The 23,083-nt window shown below is 41.4% G+C and overlaps 1 protein-coding gene across 3 annotated transcripts in view; it reads right to left on the bottom strand.

Moving 5' to 3' along the window:
* CGNL1 (cingulin like 1) overlaps nt 1–23,083 on the bottom strand; it is a 127,661-nt gene that overhangs the window by 26,540 nt on the left and 78,038 nt on the right. For all 3 annotated transcript variants that reach the window (XM_044279696.1, XM_044279697.1, XM_044279698.1), the window contains exons 9-14: nt 16,406–16,612; nt 14,179–14,283; nt 12,123–12,275; nt 4,397–4,567; nt 2,692–2,853; nt 967–1,056 (exon numbers count right to left, since the gene is read on the bottom strand). In XM_044279696.1, coding sequence (XP_044135631.1) covers nt 967–1,056; nt 2,692–2,853; nt 4,397–4,567; nt 12,123–12,275; nt 14,179–14,283; nt 16,406–16,612 — 888 coding nt within the window. The remainder of the gene's footprint in view (nt 1–966; nt 1,057–2,691; nt 2,854–4,396; nt 4,568–12,122; nt 12,276–14,178; nt 14,284–16,405; nt 16,613–23,083) is intronic.

Below are 23,083 nucleotides of genomic sequence, written 5' to 3'. Positions count from 1 at the left end.
GAAACAAAAATCCAGATCTAGCACACGTTATTTTGACACCAGCTGAGCCAGGATGGTCACTTCAAAGGGCTTCTCAATGAATTTGATACTGATGGCCTATCCTTTGCGAGGGACCAACTCCTGGCACCTCCACCGATCAGCTGTTAGAAGAAGCTACTGCACTCTTCGAAGCTCCGGTGAATGCTGCAGCCTCCTAACAGCTTACCAAACACAGCGCCATACAGTGTATAGCGGCTGTGCTCGGTATTACAGCTTAGGTCCATTCACTTGAATGGGACTGAATTGCATCTAGGCCACGTGACCAATGTACGGTGATGCCACTGGCCTAGGAAGAGGTCTAAGCACGAGGCCCCACCAATCTGATATTAATGACTCATCCTGAGGATAGAACATCAATATCAAAATTCCGGATAACCCCTTTAACATGATTTGTTGTATTACTGTAATATGCCTTTGTTGTGTTGAGAACGAGCTCTCCATTCACCGTTATGGGATATCCCCTTTCACCGTTTTTTCCAGGACTGCAGCACTTCCCAGATGTGCAGGTAGCCGGGAAGCTGTTGTGCAGACTGTGAAAAAGCTACAGCACTGACACAGTGCTGCAGACCCTTCATACTTCAGAATGGTAGGGGTCCCTTTAAAATTGTAGTTGTAAAGTGGAAACTTTTTTTTTCTTCACTTTTTACTAAATAGATTACTAAAGGGGTTGTCTCACAAACACAACTCCTTTTACAAATGAAGCACCCCAGCAGTTAGATATCAGCCAGGCATTATGGTTGTTCCCATGTAATACATGGACAGGCTGGATGCACCAGAGCGGGAGACATGCTCTGTTAGCAGCTAGGTGCTCTGTCTTTATGAATACTAACAGGGCATATGGAAAAGTGTTGTCTTAGTGATCAACACCTTTAAGAATTTAAAAGGCAGCTGCAATGTAAGTTTGGTGCACATTTGAAAAAGACAAACCTGTTCTCTGCATCGAGTTATCCTTTCCAGCAACAAGTCTGAATTGTTCTTCTCTTCATCGAGTTCCAACTCTAACTGGGATAGCTTGTCCTAAAATAACAAAGCAGATCTGTATAGTGAGCTCCAGAACACTGATCCATAGAGGAATGAACACAATCATTAACAAAAATTGTTGCCGACGTGTCGAGTGACTTGATGATCTATCATGTACTCCGCTATGTGAACGTATATAAATTTACCATTTGATCTGATGAGGAGTGGGTGCCTGACCTGCAGGTGAGGGCAAAAGAACAATTGCCAGTTTGTCTTTTTTTAAGTCAATTATAAAGTATGAATGAAAGACTGACAGAATAGTTTCTATTACCAGGATTGGTTTCACTTTTCATACTACAATCTGCACAAGTAAATATCTTGGGTGCAATGGTCTGAAGGCAGGATTACCTCTAGCTTTGTGGAGGTATACTATAATTATTATTTTATTAACTGTATTTGTTTATTTCTTAAAGTGTACCTAAACTTATAAATAAAGTTTATTGAAACCTATTGTAAATGCCCCAAAATTAATTTTTTGAATATACTTTATTTATTTATATTGTTGTTTTCCATGCAATATCAGCACCTAATGTTAGGGCATTTACAGTAGATTTTAATAAACTTTATTCATAAGTTTAGGTACACTTTAAGTGATGTATATTACAAGAAGCTTTCCAAATGTATTAGTGTTAGTGAACCTTACAAAAAGAGGTCTTCCAGGACTGAAATACTGATGAAGCTATCTTAAAATCATGACCCATCCTAAAATCAGACTGGTGGGAGACCAATGCATGTCCCCTCAATTGTTTACCAGACAAAGCCCCATACTTTTGGTAGTGGCTACGCCTTGTATTTCAGGACTGAGATGCAACACCAGCCACAGCCACTACCAAAGCTGTGTCTGGTAAACAATGAAGGGTATATGGAACTTCAATTAGCTGGTCAATTGAGGTGCCAGGCTTATATCAATCTGATACCGATGGCCTATCCTATTGCTAGCCTGAAATAAACAGTGCATGGGCCATTGCTTGAAATCTATGATCCTGCAACTAAGCAGGAACAGGTCGGGTGTCTGGCTGGAAGAGACATCAGGACACCCTGGAAAGAAGGCTACAGAGGTCTATTACTGCTTCTATCTGCCGCATTTTAGCAAAAATAGTATTTATGATGGAAGCAGGTCTGTGATGGCTAGGTGCCTGCGGTGCCAAATCAGGACACAACTGGTGGCCATTTCATCCTGTGTCTAGGGCTCCTATAGATGCCACACATGTTCTAAAGTAAAGGTGCCCAAAATGAAAAGATGAAATTGTGCCAAATTTGGCATGTTCAGTCAACCATCTGTTGTATATTGTGGTGTACCAACTCTTCTCCAAAAACAGATGTTGAGCATGTTGGATTTTAACATGTCCAATGCTTTGTTCTCAGATAAGCCACTGCCAGAGGTGTCCACCAGTGGCTTATTCCCTCCCCCCCCCCCCCACACACACTGATAGAGGACAGGGGTGGTGTTACAACTGTGTAAATACGGTCTTATGTGGATTCTGCAGAAGCACATAAGGTTAACTGATCAAATAATATGGTAAATCCTTGAGACATTGCAGTCTCATTCCCATGAGTACTATATGGTCCACACCTCCGTGTTTTTTTTATTGAAACAGTTTTTACCGTATATGCATCAGATAAAGATAATACCTCCATTGACTTCACTTGTTTTAAACGATCATCTTTCATATGGTTTTTGGCATCCAGTTCATACTGAAGATCTTTAATAGTCTGTTGTAGGAGATGGTTCTTGGTCAGCGACTCATCATGAGCTCTCTGGTGGTCTTGTAAATTTTCTTCCAAATGTCTGATCTAAGTGAAGTATAACATACATACAGTGATTTTCCATGACACAATCCTTCTCCAGAGATAATATTAGTTACATTGGTGTTCCCAGGGTAGTGAAGGGCCAAATTTCAAGTATAAAATAAAATAAGCAACAAAAATAGTAGTTTGTTCATGCAGGAGGCAGAAAGGGAATGCTGTACTCTCACAGAAGCTTTCCAACCATATCAAATGTGTGTCCCCAACATGTAGTTAGGCTGTACCTCAGATTACTGAAAAGTCCAAGGCATCCATTTATGTCATTATCCAATATGCAAATATAAATGTAGATAACAAATATGACTGATAAGAGCAGGATATTCCCTTCCGATTTCTGTATGATGCAATGTTCTCATTTTCAGTTCTTGTGTGGCTTAAAAGCAGAATCTACAGCCACACTTACCGTACTAGGTTTCCCTGATAACATTTGAAAATAAACCAATGGGAACACGTCATCAGAATCTCTTCATACTGCAGTCATAATTGGATGAGAGAAGGTCAAGAAATAATTTCTTACCAAAGGGGTATTTCTAGGGTAAATAATTTCAATAAAAAATGGTCAGATAAAAAAAAATAAAAAAAAATCATTACACACCTCACTGATGACGCTGCTTCTGTTCGGCTGCTGCTTTGGTCCACTCTCTCTCCCACTTCCTGGTCTCGGACTCAACATGCAAGAAATGGTTTGGACTGCCTGCTCAGGCAATCACTGGCTGAGGAAAGTCTCCACTGTAGCCAGTGATTGGATGAGCGGGCAGTCCAAGCCATTTCCTGTGTGTGAAGCCTGAGACCATCAAGTGGAGAGGAGCAGAGACTGAAGCAGCAGACAAACAGCAGAAGCGGGGCATCACTGAGGTAATGATTGTTTGGTATTTTAAAGGGCATCTGTCAGCAGATTTTTTTACCTATGACACTGGCTGACCTGTTGCACGTGCGCCCGGCAGCTGAAGGCATCGGTGTTGTTCCCATTTTCATATGTGCCCGCATTGCCGAGAAAACATTTTCATCTCGGACATTGATGGCATATCGCTAGGATATGTCATCCATGCCAGAAAGGTGCAGGTCCCACCTCTAGGACCCACTCCCATCTCCAGAATGGGTCCTCCGAAAGAGAAAATAGCTCTCAATTCACTGTTATGGGAAGTCCGAAAGTTGTCAAGCAGGAAAGCTTGGCTATTTTCGGAAGTCCAACGGTGATGAATAGAGCGTGCACTGCACAAATGTGTCCAATGCTCCGTTCTCTGCTATGGGACTGCTAGAAATAGCAGAGCCAATGTTATTTTCAAAACTTCCACAGCAGTGGGGTCCCCATTCACTTTGGGGAAGAGGTGAGACCTGCACCTATCTGACATTTATGGCATATCCTAGTGATATACAATCAAAGATGGGAATACCCTTTAAAATATTGAAGTGAATATTGTGTGAGACATAAAGCAAAATGGGAAACTAGAAGTGGTAAAGAGGGGCACAGAGAACCAAAGCATAGTGTCAAATAGGTATAGTCAGTGTGACAAAGGTGACCCTAACCTACCTCCTCTTGTAGTTTTCTAATTGTCTGGTTGCACCTCTCCAACTCCAGGATTTTATCTTTTAGCTGTCTTTGCATTTCACCATTGTCTCTACGATTTTTTTCTTTATAGTCATCAAACTGCTTCTGAAGCTCCACTGTGGACGTCCGTGAAAACTCAACATGCTCTGATACCTAGAAGTAAAAAGAATATAAAATGTTATCTCCGACAATAGAAACAAAATGTATTCTTACAAGTCATACACTATAAATGTAAGGCTCTGTGCATGCTGATGAACCTAACCTCACATACACACCATGCTTGATATGTTTGAATGGTACATACAACAAATGTATCTATAACCTATTTTGGACCAGACTTAAAAGTATCCTTTTGTAGCTAAAGTATACGATGTGTTGAACCCTATCCTGGTGTATATGCCAGGCATACATAGCATATGCAGTATAAACAGAAGTTTAGGGTCAATATCCATATTGCACACATTGATTTTGAACTTAGTTTTTTTTACAGAGCATCAGTTCTCCTTTTATTTTGCCAAAATTGGAAGGACTTCACAGCAGGACAAAGCAAATGGTTCCTAAAGAGACCTATGGTTCTTTTGCCAAATGAGATATAAATAACGTAGACGACTAATGCGGCTGTGTAAACACGCTTTATTTGCACATACACATCCATTTAGATGTGTCTAGCCCTTTAATGAACTCCCATTGCTAATCACCTTGACAAACTGAAAGTGAATTCTGCAGCTAGTTAGGAGGTCTGTGATCCAAATAACTTTAGAGCTCATGACCGAGTAGACTATGTCAAAACAAGCAGTGGAACTGCCTGCTGAACTCCGACATAATGATTAACAACCCAGCTGGATTTATTCCTGATATTGGTACACATTCCAGTAAAGCTATGGACTCCAGTGGCTACAGACCAGTTCATTCTGGAATTAAACAGAACCAACACATTACTTAATGAGTAATAATGGGAAAATATGTCCGCAGGAAACAGATGATTATGCAACTTCTTCAATCTGGGACATTAGATTCCTACTAGAAGTTTAGGATAGGAATTTATGAAGTCCTGCACTCTAGAATTCTGGCTTCAAAAATTTACAAAATAGGGCTTTGACTTTTTGGGCTATTTCAATTTTTACACTAGTAACTCCAGTTTTGAAACAGGGTGGAAAAGTGGACATGGCTAGCCTGTTGATTTCAGGCAGATTTATAAAGTGCAACAAAAAAATTTAGTCCAGTAAAGTGGGGAAGGGGGGCATAGAAAGTGGAGTAACATATCATAACAGTAGTGTTAGGCCTCATGCACACGACCGTTGTGTGCACCCATGGCCGTTGTGCCGTTTTCCGTTTTTTTCTGCGGCTCCATTGACTTTCAATGGGGCCGTTGAAAACTCGGCTTGTGCACCGTTTTTACACCGCGCCCGTGACCCGTGTTTCTAGGCCGTGAAAAAAATAAGACCTGTCCTATTTTTTTCACGGCCAACGGTTCACGGACCCATTCAAGTCAATGGGTCCGTGAAAATCACGGATGCACACAAGATTGTCATCCGTGTCCGTGATCCGTGTCCGTTTTTTCCTATCATTTCAATGGCAAACTTGACTTAGATTTTTTTTTCATTTTTCATGTCCGTGGATCCTCCAAAAAACAAGGAAGACCCACGGACGAAAAAACGGTCACGGATCACGGACCTACGGACCCCGTTTTTGCGGACCTTAAAAAAAAAACGGTCGTGTGCATGAGGCCTTAAGGCTTAAAGATGCACCAAATATATCAAACACTGTGTGACATTAGATAACTCCGGCACAGATTGCATCAACGCAAACTATTGCCAAACTGACAAAGAAATTCCCCTTGCGAGGTCTCCCCAGAGTGTTTTATTGAATCTCATAGTAAAAAGAGATACTTATTTTATTAATGAGATTTGAAAGAACAAAAAATTCTATCCAAAAATGTTAAAACATTTTATTTATTCTTCACCATCTAACAGTGTGAAATCTCACACGGGATATAGGTAGCTGTACCAATGTTATCCGATCCTATCTCACAGGATTTATCTGAGAACATGGGTTAGACAGAATATATAATCTGCAGCGCTGGGGTAAATAAGGAATTTCAATGCAGTCTCCAACAACAGACCATGATAGCCTGCAGTCAGTCATGCACTCTGCTGGCTAGACTGATGGAGAACCTGAAGCGTGTGCATCATAAAGTGATTTACTATTTAAAATAGTAGATTTAATGATACTGGTGCATGGAGCAGAACTGCCAAGTGGTTAGCAATGTTGTCTTGCAACAATGGGGTCCTGGGTTCCAATCCAACCATGGATAAAAATATGCAAGCAATTATACTCCCGTTTCCTCCAAAGATATACTAAAAGATTACGTTAAATGACTTCCTTTGAAATTGGCAAGCCTTATTTTGGACAGAGACTGATGAATGGTGACAGTCTCAGTTGGAATGGTACTGAATGTAGGCACTATGCATCGACAGAAAATGGGGCACAACAAATGTGGCAAAACACCCACAGCTCTGACAATAAAGACAACAAAAGTTTTTGTACAGAGTGTGAATGGGCCATGTTCATCAGCAGTGCCCCACAGGCAGGCAATTCCCCCACTTAGAAGTGCCCTTGGCTCTTCGTGTAGAGCTGCTCGTCAACTCCTGTCTACTGCTCGGTTTGACAACTGTAGCGCTCAACCAAGAGACCTCTACAGCCATCAGTCACTCAGAGTAGGAAGGGGGGTTTGTGAAGCAATTCACTGCAGATTCATTGCCTTTCGGACAAAGTGCTGCACACAATAGTGCTAGTAAAAAGCATGGTATGGTAGGTTTAACCAGCTGTCTGAACCCCAACCTAGGGCTGTCAGCAGTTTCAAAACTGCTGATGGACTCACTTTAAGGTGACTCCAAAGAAGAACTTTATATAAAAAAAAAAAAAAAAAAAAAGTGCTTCATAAAGGGGAATAGACACAGCCATGAGAAAACCATGCATGCTCCATGTAATAATGGGTAATGTGAAGTGCTAATTGTTACAGTTCTCCACTGCCGAGAAACCGTTGAGAACAATGAAGATTCTTCTGAAGGTTAGAGCTACATGTCCATGTTACTGCTTTGTTAATGTTTAACGAGGATATTTTCTGTGGCCGCATACAAAGTACTATTTAGCAGACCAGATTTGCTAAATGCTGCCATTCTTCATCTCACTGCAGTGACCTGACTTACATGAGCAAGACGTTCTGTATAATTAGAGATCTATACCCAATGGTCAATTCATACGGTTAAGGCCTCATGCACACAACCGTGGTGTGTTTTGCTGTCTGCGAATCACGGATGGAGTCTGTAATTTGCGGAACAGCCCAGACAGCCTTTAATATAAATGCCTATTCTTGTCCGCAAAGCATGGACAAGAATAGGACATGTTATATTTTTTTGCGGGGCCACTGAACGGAGCAACGGATGCGAACAGCACACGGAGTGCTGTCCGCATCTTTTGCGGCCCCATTTAAGTGAATGGATCCGCATCCGAGCCGCCAAAACGGCGGCACGGATGCGGACCAAAACAACGGCCATGTGCATGAGGCCTAAAGCGTATAAATATCACTGAAGAGGGAAATCTGAAGAATTAAAAGGCAGACTACTTGATAGGGAGTACAGAAACAACGACAGAGACAGCAAAAAAGAAAGCAGGGTCATTCACTCAGCAGGAATTGTTATACAGGGAAAAGAGACAAGTCCAAGACAAAAGGGAGAGATTCGTATTCACATTTAAGTATAGTCCGGCAGCTGAATTGATTAAACGCACCATCTGTAATAATTGGGATATCTTTAAAAATGAGGAAGGGCTAGGAGAGATAACAGACTATAGACCACTCATCGCTAAGAAATGCCACACCATTAAGGGCAAAGTAGTGAGGAGCAGATTCCGAAGCAAGAAGGCAGACAACTGCTCATCATCCAATAGAGGGTAATCATAAATGTGGCAACTGCTCTTTTTGCAGTTACAACAGCCAGAGTAAATACCTGTCTTTTGGCGGGGTGTCACACACTGTGGCGCAGTTCATCACGTGTAAAAGCAATTATGCTGTCTATTTGGTGATTTGCCAGTGCGGTGCCTTCTATATAGGGAAAACCATTCGCCCTTTATTTGAAAGGTTTCAAGAACACTTAAATTCTCTAAAGACCGGCAAAAGGATGCACTAGACTCATCGAACATGTCTGAAATAAGCATGGTGGTAATCCTCGTTGCATTTCCTTTGCTGGGATTGAGCAGGTGCCGTACATGACGGGCACCGTGCACTCCTGCAAAGGGAGGCAAGGTGGATAATGAGAGCTGAAGCCCTGGGTCCCCTGGGACTCAATGACCGGAATGACCTTAGTGTGTTTACTTGAAAACTGTCCAGGTATAACTCACCGATCCAGCTTGCTACCTTGTATCTATTAAATGTAGCTTGTACTTGTGATTGGAGAAAACAGAAGCGTCCGTGTTACCTAGGTGACCGGACGCAATGACGCCTATATATTGCGTGAGATAGCGCAATGAGGTCAGTGGCCAGACGAAGCGCATAACAGTGCAAAACGGCTGTCGCCGCGAACCTTTCCTGTGTCAAGCACCGTATGCTCCAGCCCGAAGATTCTAATGTATGAATAAAGAATCGCTTTTATCCACACTGGCGAGTGCCGCCTTTTCTATTTACTTCTTCATATGGTTCTGTGAAACTAACCCTAGCCCTTTTGAAGACACCTCTCAGAAAATTGGCATAAATGTATAATAAGCACACAAAAATAAGAAGTACATGGCACTTCCCTTTATTTCCTATGGACACAGACATTTGTTGCAGGAGCTGCTCAGCGATCATAGAATGTAAAGTGCTCTGTTCAAACCATTCACAGGGATTTGGGAACAACCCAAATTGTTAATGAATAACCAAAAGAAAACTCATCTTCATGAACAGTTCAGAAATAGAGCAGTGAAGCTGCAGAATGGCTCTTTGAAGCTGAAACTTAGAATTAAATTCCTTGAACTATGAAGGAAAGTATAAAGCCACGGAAATAAAATGTGGGCATTGTATTCCCAGATAATACCAAAACTGTCAGTTCTGCCTCCTGTGGAACAGTTTGGGGTTATACCTACAAAAATTCTAAGTATTCATACCCTTTGAACAATTCCACATGTGTTCATGTTACACCCACAAACTTAAATGTATTATATTGCGATTTTATGTGACAGACCAACACATTATAGCAAGTATATGTGAAGTGAAAAGAAAATAATACGTACATGGTTTTCAAAAATTTTTGTAAATAAAAATCTGGAAATTGTGTTGTGAATTTGTATTCAGCCCCCCTGAGTCAGTACTTCGTAGGACCACCTTTCTCTGCAATTACAGCTACAAGTATTTTGGGGTATCTAGAGGCTGAAATGTTTGCCCATTCTTGTTTGCAAAATAGCTCAAGCTCAGTCAGATTGGATGGAGAGCGTCTGTGAACAGCAATTTTCAAGGCTTGTCACAGATTCAAAATGGGATTTAGGTCTGGACTTTGACTGGGCCAGTCTAACACATGAATATGATTTGATCTAAACTATTCCATTATAGCTCTGGCTATATGTTTAGAGTCATTGTCCTGCTGGAAGGTGTACCTCTGCTCCAAGCGGCAAATGGCACTCTTCATAAAGTCCAGATTTGTGGAGCACACAGAGCACACAACAAATAGTTGTCCTGTGGACAGATTCTTTCACCTGAGCTGTGGATCACTGCAGCTCCTCCATGGGCCTCTTGGCTGCTTCTGTAATTAGTGCTCTCCTTGCCTGCGCTGTCAGTATAGGTGGATGCCATGTCTTGGTAGATTTGTAGTTGTGACATACTCCTTCCTTTTTCGGATGATGAATAGAACAGTGCTCTGTGTTATTTTCAGAGCTTCGGATATTTTTTTACATCCTAACCCTGCTTTACACTTCTCCACAACTTTATCCCTGACCTGTCTGGCGTTTTCCTTGGTTTTCATGATGCTGTTTGATCACTAATGTTCTCTAACAAACCTCTGAGGCTTTTACAGAACAGCTGTAGTTATACTGAGAATAAACTACACATAAGCTTGACTCGATTTACTAATTAGGTGACTTCTGAAGGCAATTGGATTTTATTTAGGGATATCAGAGTACAGGGAACTGAATACAAATGCATGCCATACTTTTCAGATTTTTATTTATGAAATTTTTTGAAAACTATGTATCATTTTGTTTTCACTTAAAACGTACTTGCTACTTTGTGTTGGTCTATCACTTAAAATCCCAATAAATTACATTTAAGTTTCTGTAAAAAGAATGTGGAAAAGTTCAAGGGGAATGAATACTTTTTCAAGGCATATGTATGTGTTTGCTGTATCATTTTATTTATTTTTGCAAATGTACAACCTTTTTGTTCAGGCAATCTCCCACAGGCGAAGGTTAAGTGCCTTACATACCCTGCAAAGGATAGCTGTAAACTGGAGCAGATTAGGATGAGCGTTTGCTGGCGCTTTTAGAGCCAGGAGATGTGAACGTGCCCTACAGACACAAAGAAGGACCACAGACAAAAAGCAACAAAGCGAGAAGAGAGGTGAGCGTTCTGAAGGACATGCCTGCTGGGAGCAGGAACTGTCGGCGGGCATGGACCACCAGTGTTACAAAATGTTTACCTGTGGTTCTCCCATTAACAAAGTGTCTTTTACCACTACTAACTAATCAAAATGGGTTATGTTGAACATTGATGCTGTGAGGTTTATTATTCCATGTATAATCACAGGACACCAATGGAAGTACCTAATGAAACAGGTTTAGTGCTTCTTGTAGGATTAATTATTAACATTATTATACTACTAAACATAAAATGGTATATAGTCATTTAAAATCAATTTACAACCGCATGCCTTCCAACATGGATGAAATCAGCCAGGTTTTATAGGGTTGTTTTCCCATATTTTTATATTTTATTAGAACTAGCAGAGACAGTCAAATTCAGAAAAACACATCAAACTCGCTGACCTGTTTGTGACTTAAAGATCATAGAAAAATATCTTTGTGTTTAAGTCATACTTATACTTTGCACGTACATCAGAAGTATACAGTCATGAGGATTTTCCAACATATAACTCTGACATATGCCTATAGGCCCCATGTAAAACATAAAAGTATAGTGTGTGGTATGGATTTTTTCTGGATGCCTCTGTATTTAATAGCATATTTAGATCACTTTTCACCTCCTTAGGGTGAATGGAGGCATGTGAATATGCTTGACATATATGGCAGAGTTTTCCCAGTGCATATGCCGAACATTCAATGCACCCTTACCCAGGTGCCTGAAAACATCTTCCATCTACAAGCAGGGCAGCAATCAACTGTGTTTAGCATATACACAGGACAACTCGCTGAGTTAGCAAAGGAGAAAATATAAAATAGCATAGCATATTATGCACTTAGTCTGGGATCAGTGGACCCCAATGAAATGCTGGATCCTAAAACTTTCCAGATTAAACATCGGATGGATCATCAGAGTTGTTTTTATCTTTGTTCAGTCTACTGCCTCTGGTCTTCTGACATTCTGCATTCTTAGGTCAGTACAGTACTGTTCAAACTGCAAAATGTCAGAAGAATTGCACTGTATATTTTGTGTAACTTCTGTATTGCCTCTACAGTGCTAAGTGCCAACACCCTTTTTTTTAACCAGTCAAACACCAGCACACACCTCTTTCTGTAATCGCTCAATGGTCTTGTCCAGCTGCCAGCGTTCACTCTCCATTTCATTTTTCAGGTTTCTTAGTTGTTCTTTCTGATAAGATTCATCTTTTAACCTTTCGGATAGCTGTTGATGTTCATGGCTGATCCTATTAAGGCTTCTCTGGAATTCACAAACAGGAATATCTGGGTCAATACAATAAAGGTAATTATAAGAGATTTCTTGTTCTTTGCTTTAGTATTCCATGAATGCTCTAGCGCAGGGGTCAGCAACCTTCGGCACTACAGCTGCTTTGAAACTACAATTCCCAGCATGCTCCATTTATTTCTATGGGAGTTCGGAGAAGAGAAGAGTAAGTATGCATGCTGGGTTTTGTAGTTTCACAACAGCTGGAGTGCAGGAGGTTCCCTACGCCTGCTCTAGCAGTTTCCTGGTTGGATACTGGGGCCATGAATCATAATGGTGGGGAGGTATTGGGGAGCTTAAAGGGGTTCTCTGGGAAATATTTCAAATGACAGCAAGCAAACTGTCCTAGTTAGAATGTGAGCAGGACTGGTTGCCACCACTTGCAGAGATGTCTAGGGCAGTGGTGGGCAAACTTTTCAGTCAACTGAGCCAAATATCAACAAAGCCGCGATTGAAATTTCTTTTAAGAGCCAAATTTTTTCCCGACCCGGGAACTTTCACTACCCTTGTCACTTCCTGTTGTGACGCAGCACGACCGACGTTTGGAAGGAGGAGGTTCCTAATAGTGGGAGGAAATATGGAAATATGGGTGATAAGAGATGTACACGCCCTCTCCAGCCTCGCTAGGTGAAATGGGGCCCAGGGGTGAAAAACAATAAGGGCCCCCCCCATGCACATTTCTCCAGTCCAAACAGAACCAGGGCGGCCCCATGACACATTTCTCCAGCAGTGCCAGTGCTAGCACATGCACAGACATCTCTCTCATGAATCTGAGATGTCTGTGCATGTGCTGGCACTGCTGGAGAAATGTCCCATGGGGCCGCAGCCGCCCTGGTTCTGTGTGGACTGGAGAAATGTGCATTGTGTGCCATGGGGCCGCAGCCGCCCTGGTTCTGTGTGGACTGGAGAAATGTGCACTGGATGGGGGGGGGGGCGAGGGGTTGTCATGAGAGAAATGTCTGTGCATGTGCTGGCACTGCTGGAGAAATGTGTGCCATGGGACCGCCCTGGTTCTGTCACATCTCTCTCATGACTCTTGAGATATTTGCAGCAGAAGGGTGACTTAAAACTTGGTTTCCTCAGTCATGCAAGTATTACCATCAATGTTACCTATCTAGCATTGTTAGTAGTTTTGAGGGGTGAAAACTGCTGACAGAATCAATGCCTTTTAAGAGGATTACTCCATAAATGTTATTTATCATCTATCAATAGGATCTGACAACTGACGCCCACGGCAATCTCAAGAACAAGAGGTCCCTAAGTCTCCTCTCTGAATGGATTGGTATTGCGCATTTTAGCCAGCCCCTCCATTCACTTCAATGGGGCTGACGTAAAGAGCTATTGGGATTGCAGGGGCTTCTAAAGGTGGGATTCACTGCGATCCCATATTTATTAGCCATCTTGTGGATAGGTGATAACCTTTTTAGAAAGACAAGAGTTTCTCATAAGATACTCGGGCAATCACAGTATAGAAGATGATGAACAGATTTCCTATTATAACATTTAAATGAGATAGCGTCAGCTGATCTGTGCTTAAAGAGGACCCATCACCTGGAGATAGTCCTTGTTTTTAAACTTCTAAATAGCTATCAGCTGCAATAATAAATAGCTGATCTGTGTTGAAAGAACACCCATCACCTGGAGATAGTCCTTGTTTTTATTCTTCTAAATAGCTATCCGCTGCAATAATAAATACATTTTTAAAATATAGAAGAAGATTAAAAAAGAGATACTAGAGAGAATACACAAATATCCAACTCTCCTGTGGAGTCACTACATGTCTGGTCTCATAGTGGTGATGTGCCACCATTCCTCTAAACCCCAGTGGAAACCCAAGATCTCCATTTATATATTTATTATCTTATCTTATCCTGTTCACCTTTGTGTCCTCAAGTTGATTTTCCAGCCCTCGGGAGAACTCCAGAGCTTCTCTCTCCTGTTCATTAGCTTCATCCAAAGCTTCAGCCAGTTGTTGCTTTTCTTTCTGTAATATACATTAGAAAGTATTAGTAAGCTATTTTGTGTGCAAAATTTACACACGTATCACACAACAGAAGTATGTACGTTTCTTACATACAAAACAAAAACGCAAAAACGTGGTCACTGTGGAAACCGCCTTGACTAACACCACATCCCACTAATTTCTCAGTACACCGGAAGGTGGATTTCTCATTTTTCGGAATTATTTTGTTTTGTCTTATTTTTAGTTTTCGACAGCTGACTATGTTACTGTTTTTCTATATATTGTAACATTTTGTTATATTGCATATGTTTTGCTGGATGACTAATGCGATTTCGGCATTTGTGAGGTAAAGCAGAAAGATGCAGCTCCCTCTGCCTTCCGATCAGAGCCCCCACAATGAAATCATTGGGCTCCAATCGGTTACTATGACAGCCTGGGGCCTGCTAAAGCTTCACAGGGCTGTCACAGTAGCCTCCCTGCTAAGCTGTGCATGTCAAAACCCTATTCACCCTAATAGATGAGGGTGAAAGGAATAAGGGATCAAAAGATCCCTAAGGGGTCTAATAATTATTAAACAAAAAGTGAGGAAAAAAAACAAAATATTAAAAGTTTAAAATCACCCACCTTTCCCAATTTGCTTAACATATTAGGTATCACTGAATCCAAAAATGTCTAAATATGAAAAAAAAATAAAAATGAAAAACACACGATTCACTATTTTTGGTCATCTCGTCCCTCCCAAAAAATTGATTACAGTAATCAAAAAGTTGTACATACCACAAAAATAGCATCAATAAAAACTAAAGTTCCTTCCACAAAAAACAGGCCCTCATACAGCTCTGTAGACCGAAATTTAAAAAAGTTATAGCTGTCAGAAAATGGTGAAACATAGAAAAGAGATTTTTTTTCAAAGGTTTTTATTTTTAAAAAGTAATAAAACGAAATAAAAATTATGCAATGGTATCGTCGTAATAATATTAAACTGCAGAATAAGGACATTATGTCATTTTTAGCACACAGTGAACACTGTGATGTCAAAACCCCAACAACTTTGGCAGAATTGTGGGTTTTTTCAATTTTACCCCAGAAAGATTTTTTTCCAGTTTTCCAATCCAAGACATGGTAAATTAAATGGTGCCATTGAAAATGCATCTTGTCCCACAAAAATAAGCCCTTATGTGGCTATGTGAATGGAAAAATAAAAAAGTTATGGCTTCTGGAATGTGGGGAAAGAAAAAAAATCTAAAAATCTTTAAGGGGTTAAAACATGTCATCACCGATTTTATGGCTTTCAAAATGTTAATAAAAAGTATGTATCTAAAATTGCATCCACTTTTTAATGCCTACTTGACAAAGTAGCAAAAAAGTTCTGATAAATTTACTATAATGCCTGATGAAAAAAAGCAAAAGTGGAGCGTTTGCCCATACCAACCAACCACACTCCTAAAAATGACAGCTGGAATCCGATAGGTTGCGTCCACTTTTTCTTTGAACCAGTTATGATAAATAATCCCCAACTGCGCCATATTTTCTGAATTACAGAATTATCCAGTCCGAGGGAAGAAAGTCCCAGTATGATGGAGAACAGCACTGGAATCCACTCGACTGTTGGCGTGCCAACTTTTTTTTTAGCATCAACCATTGTAATGCATCATTGATTAAATGGGTTCTCCAACCTTGCGGCCAAGAATCCCTGGAGTTCTACCCTGTGCCCCTAAGCATAAAAAACCTCATTCACCTGTCCATAGTCTCACCGCTACTCTATTTCTTACAGTTGCTGGTCCCTGTGCAACAAATCATAGGCCTCAGCATCTTGAACGCTATGTCACAGCAGTGCGATGTACTGTTCAAGATGCTGTGACCAATGAGATCTGTTACTGGCCGCATCAGTCACAAAGCCAAGCCACTTTATGGTTCTACAGGGCCCGAAAGCGTCCGAGTATGGAGTAGCAGCGGGACCAGACAGGCGAGTAGGATGTTAATGTTCAGGAGGACAGGGAAAGACCCCAGATCCAAGGTGAGACAACCCCTTTAAAATCAATTATTTATGTAAAATACCATTGGATTTTCCTTTTTAGCTTATGGCTGGCAATACAGTACCAGCATTATTCTCACCCACCCCATATATTATTGCTTTGCTTACTTCTGTTTTCTTCAGCCTCTCTTTTATTCTGTCATTGTCTTCATTCAGTTCATTGATTTTCTGGTGAAGCTCGGTTATTCTGAATTCCAGTTGTTGTATCTTCTGTTTCAGTTCTTCATTTTCTTGCAACAAACTTTTTGCCCTGTTTTGAAATACCAGTTTTACTTCATCTGCTTCATTCTTCTGGCCGGAAAGATCACGTGTATTCTTTGGGAGTGAAGAAGATAAAAACAAATATTTCAAAATGTAAAAAAATAAAAATAAATTAACATTATTAGCAATTAGTAAATCAGGTTGATAAGCTGTAACTGAAAGACTGCCTGATAGGAACATTAAAATAAAATAAAACTTTATTGCGTAATTTCTAAAATAGGAATCAGAGACTAACACTCAAGTGGCGAGTGGGCTGGTGGGAGAGTGAGTTGGTCTTCTCAGAGCACATGGAAAGATTTGCATCATCGATATTACTTTGGATTAGGTTTATCGATGATATGTTTATCCTATGGAAGGGGCAAGAGGCTGTCTTTCACCAATTTGTTGCAGAACTTAATAATACACTTCGGTTATTCTTTACATCTATAATAGAAGCCAAGAATTTATCTATATTGGATCTCTCCATTACCCAGGATACAGCAGGTAGATTGTTAACCAATATATTTAGAAAAAACACTGCAACGAATAACCTCCTGAGGTGGGACAGTGGCCATCCAACAGCCCTAAAGAGGGCATCCCTAAAGGGCAGTACTTAAGGGCTTGGAGGAATTGTTCACAGTTAGCTGACTTTAGGCTGGCAGCCGGGAATTTACAAGTCGTTTTAAAAACCGAGGCTATCCCCAAGAGTCAGTGAAAAGTGCGTATCAACACGCATTAAGCTGTAATCGTGAACAACTCCTTTGTCCTAAGTTCAGAAAGGATGATGAAAACATATGCAGGATTATTGGTACCTTTGAAGTTCTAACTAGGAGATAAAAGAAATGTTCTCATCATACTGGGGGATTTTAAAATCAGACCGAGACATTGGGTCCCTACTGACAGATTATCCCTCCATCACTTATCGAGAAAAGTAGTAAATAGCATGTGTGCTGCCCCTAAACCAACTGGCTCATGGTTAAGGAATGAGGCCAAGGGGACGTTTCCTTTTGGAACATGTTCCTTTTTTAAATGGATCAAGAGAGGAAAGTACTTCAAGAGTACGAGTACAGGGATTACGTACGGTCTGAGGTCCTTCACCAATTGCAAAACGGTAGGAGTTATTTATCTCCTGACTTGTGAGTGCGGCAAGCAATACATTGGCAAGACGAAGTTCGAGTTTAGAAAAAGGATGGACGAACATCTCTCTGACATTAGGAATGAGACAGATACACCAATCACACGCCATGTCAATGAATGCCATGATGGACAAACTGAGGTTGTCAAATTTCAGGGCATCGAACATGTTGCGGATACCATTCTGTTACGGAAAGAGGCTCAGTGGATTTTTAGGATGCAGACTGAGACCACAGGGTTTAAATTATGCTATTTCCTTTATGTGATTTAATGACTGTCTGCGTAATGCACACTGATTATAACTCATCCGATGGGCCATATTAGAGACATCCCAGGATAATTATATCTTTCTGGGTTGTCACCAGAGTGTGCCCTTTCTTTCTATGCATGGCGATTTGATCGGACCTCGGGGCCATACGTAGCCTCTTATGGTTTGCTTATGTGTTTAGTTGGCATGACTTCATACATTTATTTTTGCCCTGATTATCATTTATACCTATAGTTTATAGGTTGTGTCATTTATGGACTGATCATTATTAGTCTCCCCTTACAATATCATCTGGCTTGACATCCATGCATTCCAACTGGATCTAATGCCCTTAGTTGGTTGTTACCCAGGGCGTTTTGTTGTTGTATATAAATCGCTGGCTTAATAGCCACATCAACGTCCCCCACACACCTAGTTGCCAATACTAAGGAGGCAACATCACTCAGCGGCGCAATACCTTACCTGGGACGATGCCACGCAGTGGGATGTGTTGTGTGACACACCTCTGCTGTGATTGTGTGCCGTCCGTGACCACGCCTACTGAGGCTGAGTCGTCATGGTCATTTAAAGCTGGCGAGCAGGCGCCCGTCATAGAGCCGATGTTGCCATGCTGCATGCCACTCTGTGCGGCGAGTTCATGTAAAAAAACACTTACCTTGTTAACTGCTCTGCTCCTGATGAAGTGCACCACCGTACAGAAACGCGCCTAGTGGGGGCAGTGTTAATAGAGGGCGCATAGGCAGGGAGATTACTATCTAGGGAGTGTACTTTAGCTAACTCAGTAATTCAGTCCAAATCGAGCTGCAGCATATAGTGGATTGACATACTCCTTGGCTGCCCTGCATGTAGCCCTGTTTTGGCAGTATGTAGATAGGGTGATGTGGATAATGTATAAGGTGTCTGCCTGACACTATGGGAGGCACCTTGATCCATATCCTCTAGTAGCACCGATGTCAATATCAACATTATCAGTGTTACTATTTTAGGGTGTATGCCTGTCACTATAGGAGGCACCTTGATCCATGCCCTATAGCAGCACTGGTGTTAATACTAATATCATCAGTGCCACTATAGTTATAGAGTGTTGAACAATACGCCTTCCTATACTCCACTAAATAATTGTGGGGCTGGGGAATATAATTTATAGGACGTATGTTCTTCCCCCGTATTGAGGGGTGACACTCTAGCCTGATACACTCGCCACTTGAGTTAAGTCTATGATTCCTATTTTAGAAATGACACAAAGTTTTGTAATTTTATTTTAGTGTTCCTATCAGGCAGTCTTTCATATAAGCTCCCTAAAGTACTTTCATTGGTGTAGAATTTTGGAATATCATCCCCTATCCATTGGATTGGGGGAGGTCCAACCACATAAAAAGGAATCTCTGGTGAGCCCCAAAGAAGTTTAGGCACTTTATGCACTTCATTGTAGAAATCTGTGGGTATTAACCTCATGACGTGCTCCCTCAATGTCATTCTAACAAGTACATAACATTGAGGCAAACCATGCAGCTGCTTAGGGGCTGAGCCCTGGTTTTCCCCTTCTCTATTGCTGTTGCATAGCAAGAAACTATTAGGGACTCCCCCCTACTAAAGAATTGCATAATTAGTAAAAAAATAATAAAAAAAATGGAGGTGGGTATTGGCCCAAGAGGCATGGAAGAACAAACACCAGGTACAGTACTTCTGTCCTGGGTAGAAAAACCCTACACAATAATGGGAGTACCAATTTAATAATTCTTATAGGGATCCCTTTCTTCTATTTATGCATCTGCCTAAGATGCCAGGAAATTATTTAGCTGCAATTCTCCTTTGAGGAAATCTGAATGGGCAATGCTCTTTTTAACTGTATCTTACACATCTTTCCTAAACTAACTATCGCTCCAATACATCCATTTTGTTAACACCACCGTGTGCAAAGCAGAAGGTGGCTACTTTGAAGAACGTAGAATATGACATATTTTCAGTTGTTTCACACTTTTTTGTTATGTATATAATTCCACATGTGTTAATTCATAGTTTTGATGCCTTCAGTGTGAATCTACAATTTTCATAGTCATGAAAATAAAGAAAACTCTTTGAATGAGAAGGTGTGTCCAAACTTTTGGTCTGTACTGTGTATATATATTATATATACACATACACACACACATACACTACTCACAAAAAGTTAGGGATATTTGGCTTGTGGGTGAAATTTCAGGATGAACCTAAAATGCACACTAACCTTTACAGATAAACTTAGTGTGAACTGTTCAATGTCTCTGACTTTTTGCACAAATTGCTGTTCTCTAAGAAGGATCTTAACGGCAAAATGGGTGTTTGATCCATGAATCACCCAATACATTTCCTGGTTCAATTAGAATTGGTATTTAAACAGTTCTCCACATCACGTTGTTCATATTTTGACATCATGTGACCAAGACAACACCTAACAATTGATCAACAGTACCTCGCCATTACGAGGCTTCAAGCAGGATGTTCTTAGATGGAAGTGTCCACTGACCTTCGAATGTCACAGAGTGACATCAGCAGGTTGCAACAGAGAAGAGAGACTGGAAGAGTCACAGAAAGGCATATAATTGGACATCCATTGTCAAAATCCCACACTGATGACTGCTTCATTGTGAACATCGTCATCGTTTTGCATGGGCCAGGGAGCATCTACGCTGGACGAGGGACCAGTGCTGTTCACTGATGAAAGTCAAGTCACGCTGAGCAGAAATGATGGCAGCCAACGATGTTGGAGATGTCAAGGAGAGAGCTATGCATCAGCCGCTGTTGTCACCAGACGAGCCTTTGGTGGTGGTGGTGTTCGTGTGGGTTGATGTGTCTAGTCAATACAGAACTGCTCTACACTTTGTGAATGGTATAGTGACAAGTCCATACTACTAGAATAACATTATTCCAGTCATTGTGCCTCTGCATGAACAACACAGGCCTAATTCCATCTTTATTGACAGCAATGCACCAGCTCATCAAGGTCACATCATTAGGGAACAGCTGCTAGAGACTGGGGTACCCAAATGGAGTGGTTGTTTGAGATGAGGAAATCACCATTACATACTTCTACTTAAATGACCTATTTTCATGATATAATATGGAGACATCAAGGAAAACATTATGCACCAGACGAGCTTTGGTAGTGATGGTGTTACAGTGTGAGCAGGTGAATAACATCATTAATACAGTCATCGGGCCTCTGCATGAACAACACAGGAGTAATTTCATCTTCATGGACAACAATGCGCCAGCTCATCGAGGTAGCATCATTGGGGAACGCCTGCTGTAGACTGGGCACCTCAAATGGAGTGGCCTGCTCTCTCTTCCCAGACCTGAATCCCATTTAAAACCTATGGGATCAGCTGAGTCACTGTGTAGAGGCTCGTAACTCTGTACCCCAGAACTTAAATGACCTAAGGGCCTCCCTTCAAGAAGAGTGGGATGTCATGCCCCAGCAGACAATAAGTTGACTTGTGAGCAGCATTAGACGTCGTTGTCAAGCTGTAATTGATGCTCAAGGCCAAATGACAAGTTATTGAGATACTGAAATAATTTATGGGGTATGGCCACCATTATTGTTGGCTTTTGTTTCAATAAATAGTTTGAGATGAGGAAATCACCATGGCATGCTTCTACTTAAAGGGGTTTTCCCATCTCAGACAATGGGGGCATATCGCTAGGATATGCCCCCATTGTCTGATAGGTGCGGGTCCCACCGCTGGGACCCGCACCTACAACGAGAACGGAGAGGGAAATGAATGGAGGGCGCCCTGCGCATGCGCAGCCGCCCTCCATTCATTTCTATAGGGCCGCCGAAACTAGCTGAGCTGTTTTCGTCTGCCCTATAGAAATTAATGGGAGCATGGGCCGCGCATGCGCGGTGCACTCCCATTCACTTCTATGGGAGCAGCGGGGAACAGTGCTTGGTGGTGGACGGAACCCGGGAAATCCGGGGTCCTCCAGCCACAGCTCTCCACGCTTCGTTCTCGTTGTAGGTGCGGGTCCCAGCACCTATCAGACAATCGGGGCATATCCTAGCGATGTGCCCCCAATGTCTGAGATGGAAATACCCCTTTAAATGCTGATATAATATTACTGTAGTGTGAACTTTTTACGGTTTACACCTGAAAGCCAAATATCCCTAACTTTTTGTGAGTAATATAAATATATATATATATATATATATATATACTTATAAATAAATTCCATCTACTATCACTGGTACTGCTCATGATTGATGTGTGTATTAAGCACATACTACACAAAACTTCTTACATTTGCCCTCCCTTCTCTTTACCAAGACAACAAAAGATGGTGCTCGTATGCCCCTTACAGGCGTTGTGTCAGCAGAAAATAAGAAAAATAGGCTGAACAAATAAGGAAACAATGAAAATAGGTTTTCTTTAATGCTTGACCTGCTTCAAATGTGTTCAAGACGAGCATTAGACAGAGAATAAGGAAGCGGGCCAACACGGGGCTATTAGGAGGTACAAGAGAGTGCTTATAGTGAGATTCTGTTTGTCAGCATCGCTGGCTGGCATGGGAATTATTGGAATGCATTTAAACACAACTACAAGGGCCCCAGAAAGGCCTTTAGACTAAGTAGCTAATACCATCTTTTTGCACTGTAAGCCTTTATAAAGGCAAACCAAAGACAGCTGATTGATACATTACACCGGCAGTACAGGTGGAGAGCCTACAGAGGTATTTGAAAGGCCTGGGATTTACAGGCATGAAAGTGGATGATATACATTTCCTTTGATCTAAATGGTTGTCTATGGAGGAGGTTTTTATTATTATGACCCCTCAATAAAGCTGAAATATTTTAATCAATCGGAACAGAGTGCTGGCATTTCCTCTGCTGTGATGAGAACTAGCAGTCTCATGCTGCCTACGTGGAGAAATCTTGCGGGCATGGTGAGCTGACAGATTCACTAAGGGTAAACTTAGACCAGACAGTCTAAAAGATGTGCCACATTTCTCACAGTGGCGCAGGCTCGATTATAAATTTGGTGCACGGCTAGGCTTGGTTGGCTTACTCTGTGACACAATGTTGTGCCAAAATGTTGGCATGTTAAGGCATGCCCTTTCCCAGTAAGCCACACGTCTTCCCCTAAGCCGCTCCCCATTGTCAGATGAGG

Source organism: Bufo gargarizans, chromosome 2 (genome assembly GCF_014858855.1).
Source record: "Bufo gargarizans isolate SCDJY-AF-19 chromosome 2, ASM1485885v1, whole genome shotgun sequence".
Classification (NCBI taxonomy): Eukaryota; Metazoa; Chordata; class Amphibia; order Anura; family Bufonidae; genus Bufo; species Bufo gargarizans.
This window is presented reverse-complemented; position numbering and strand designations above follow the sequence as displayed.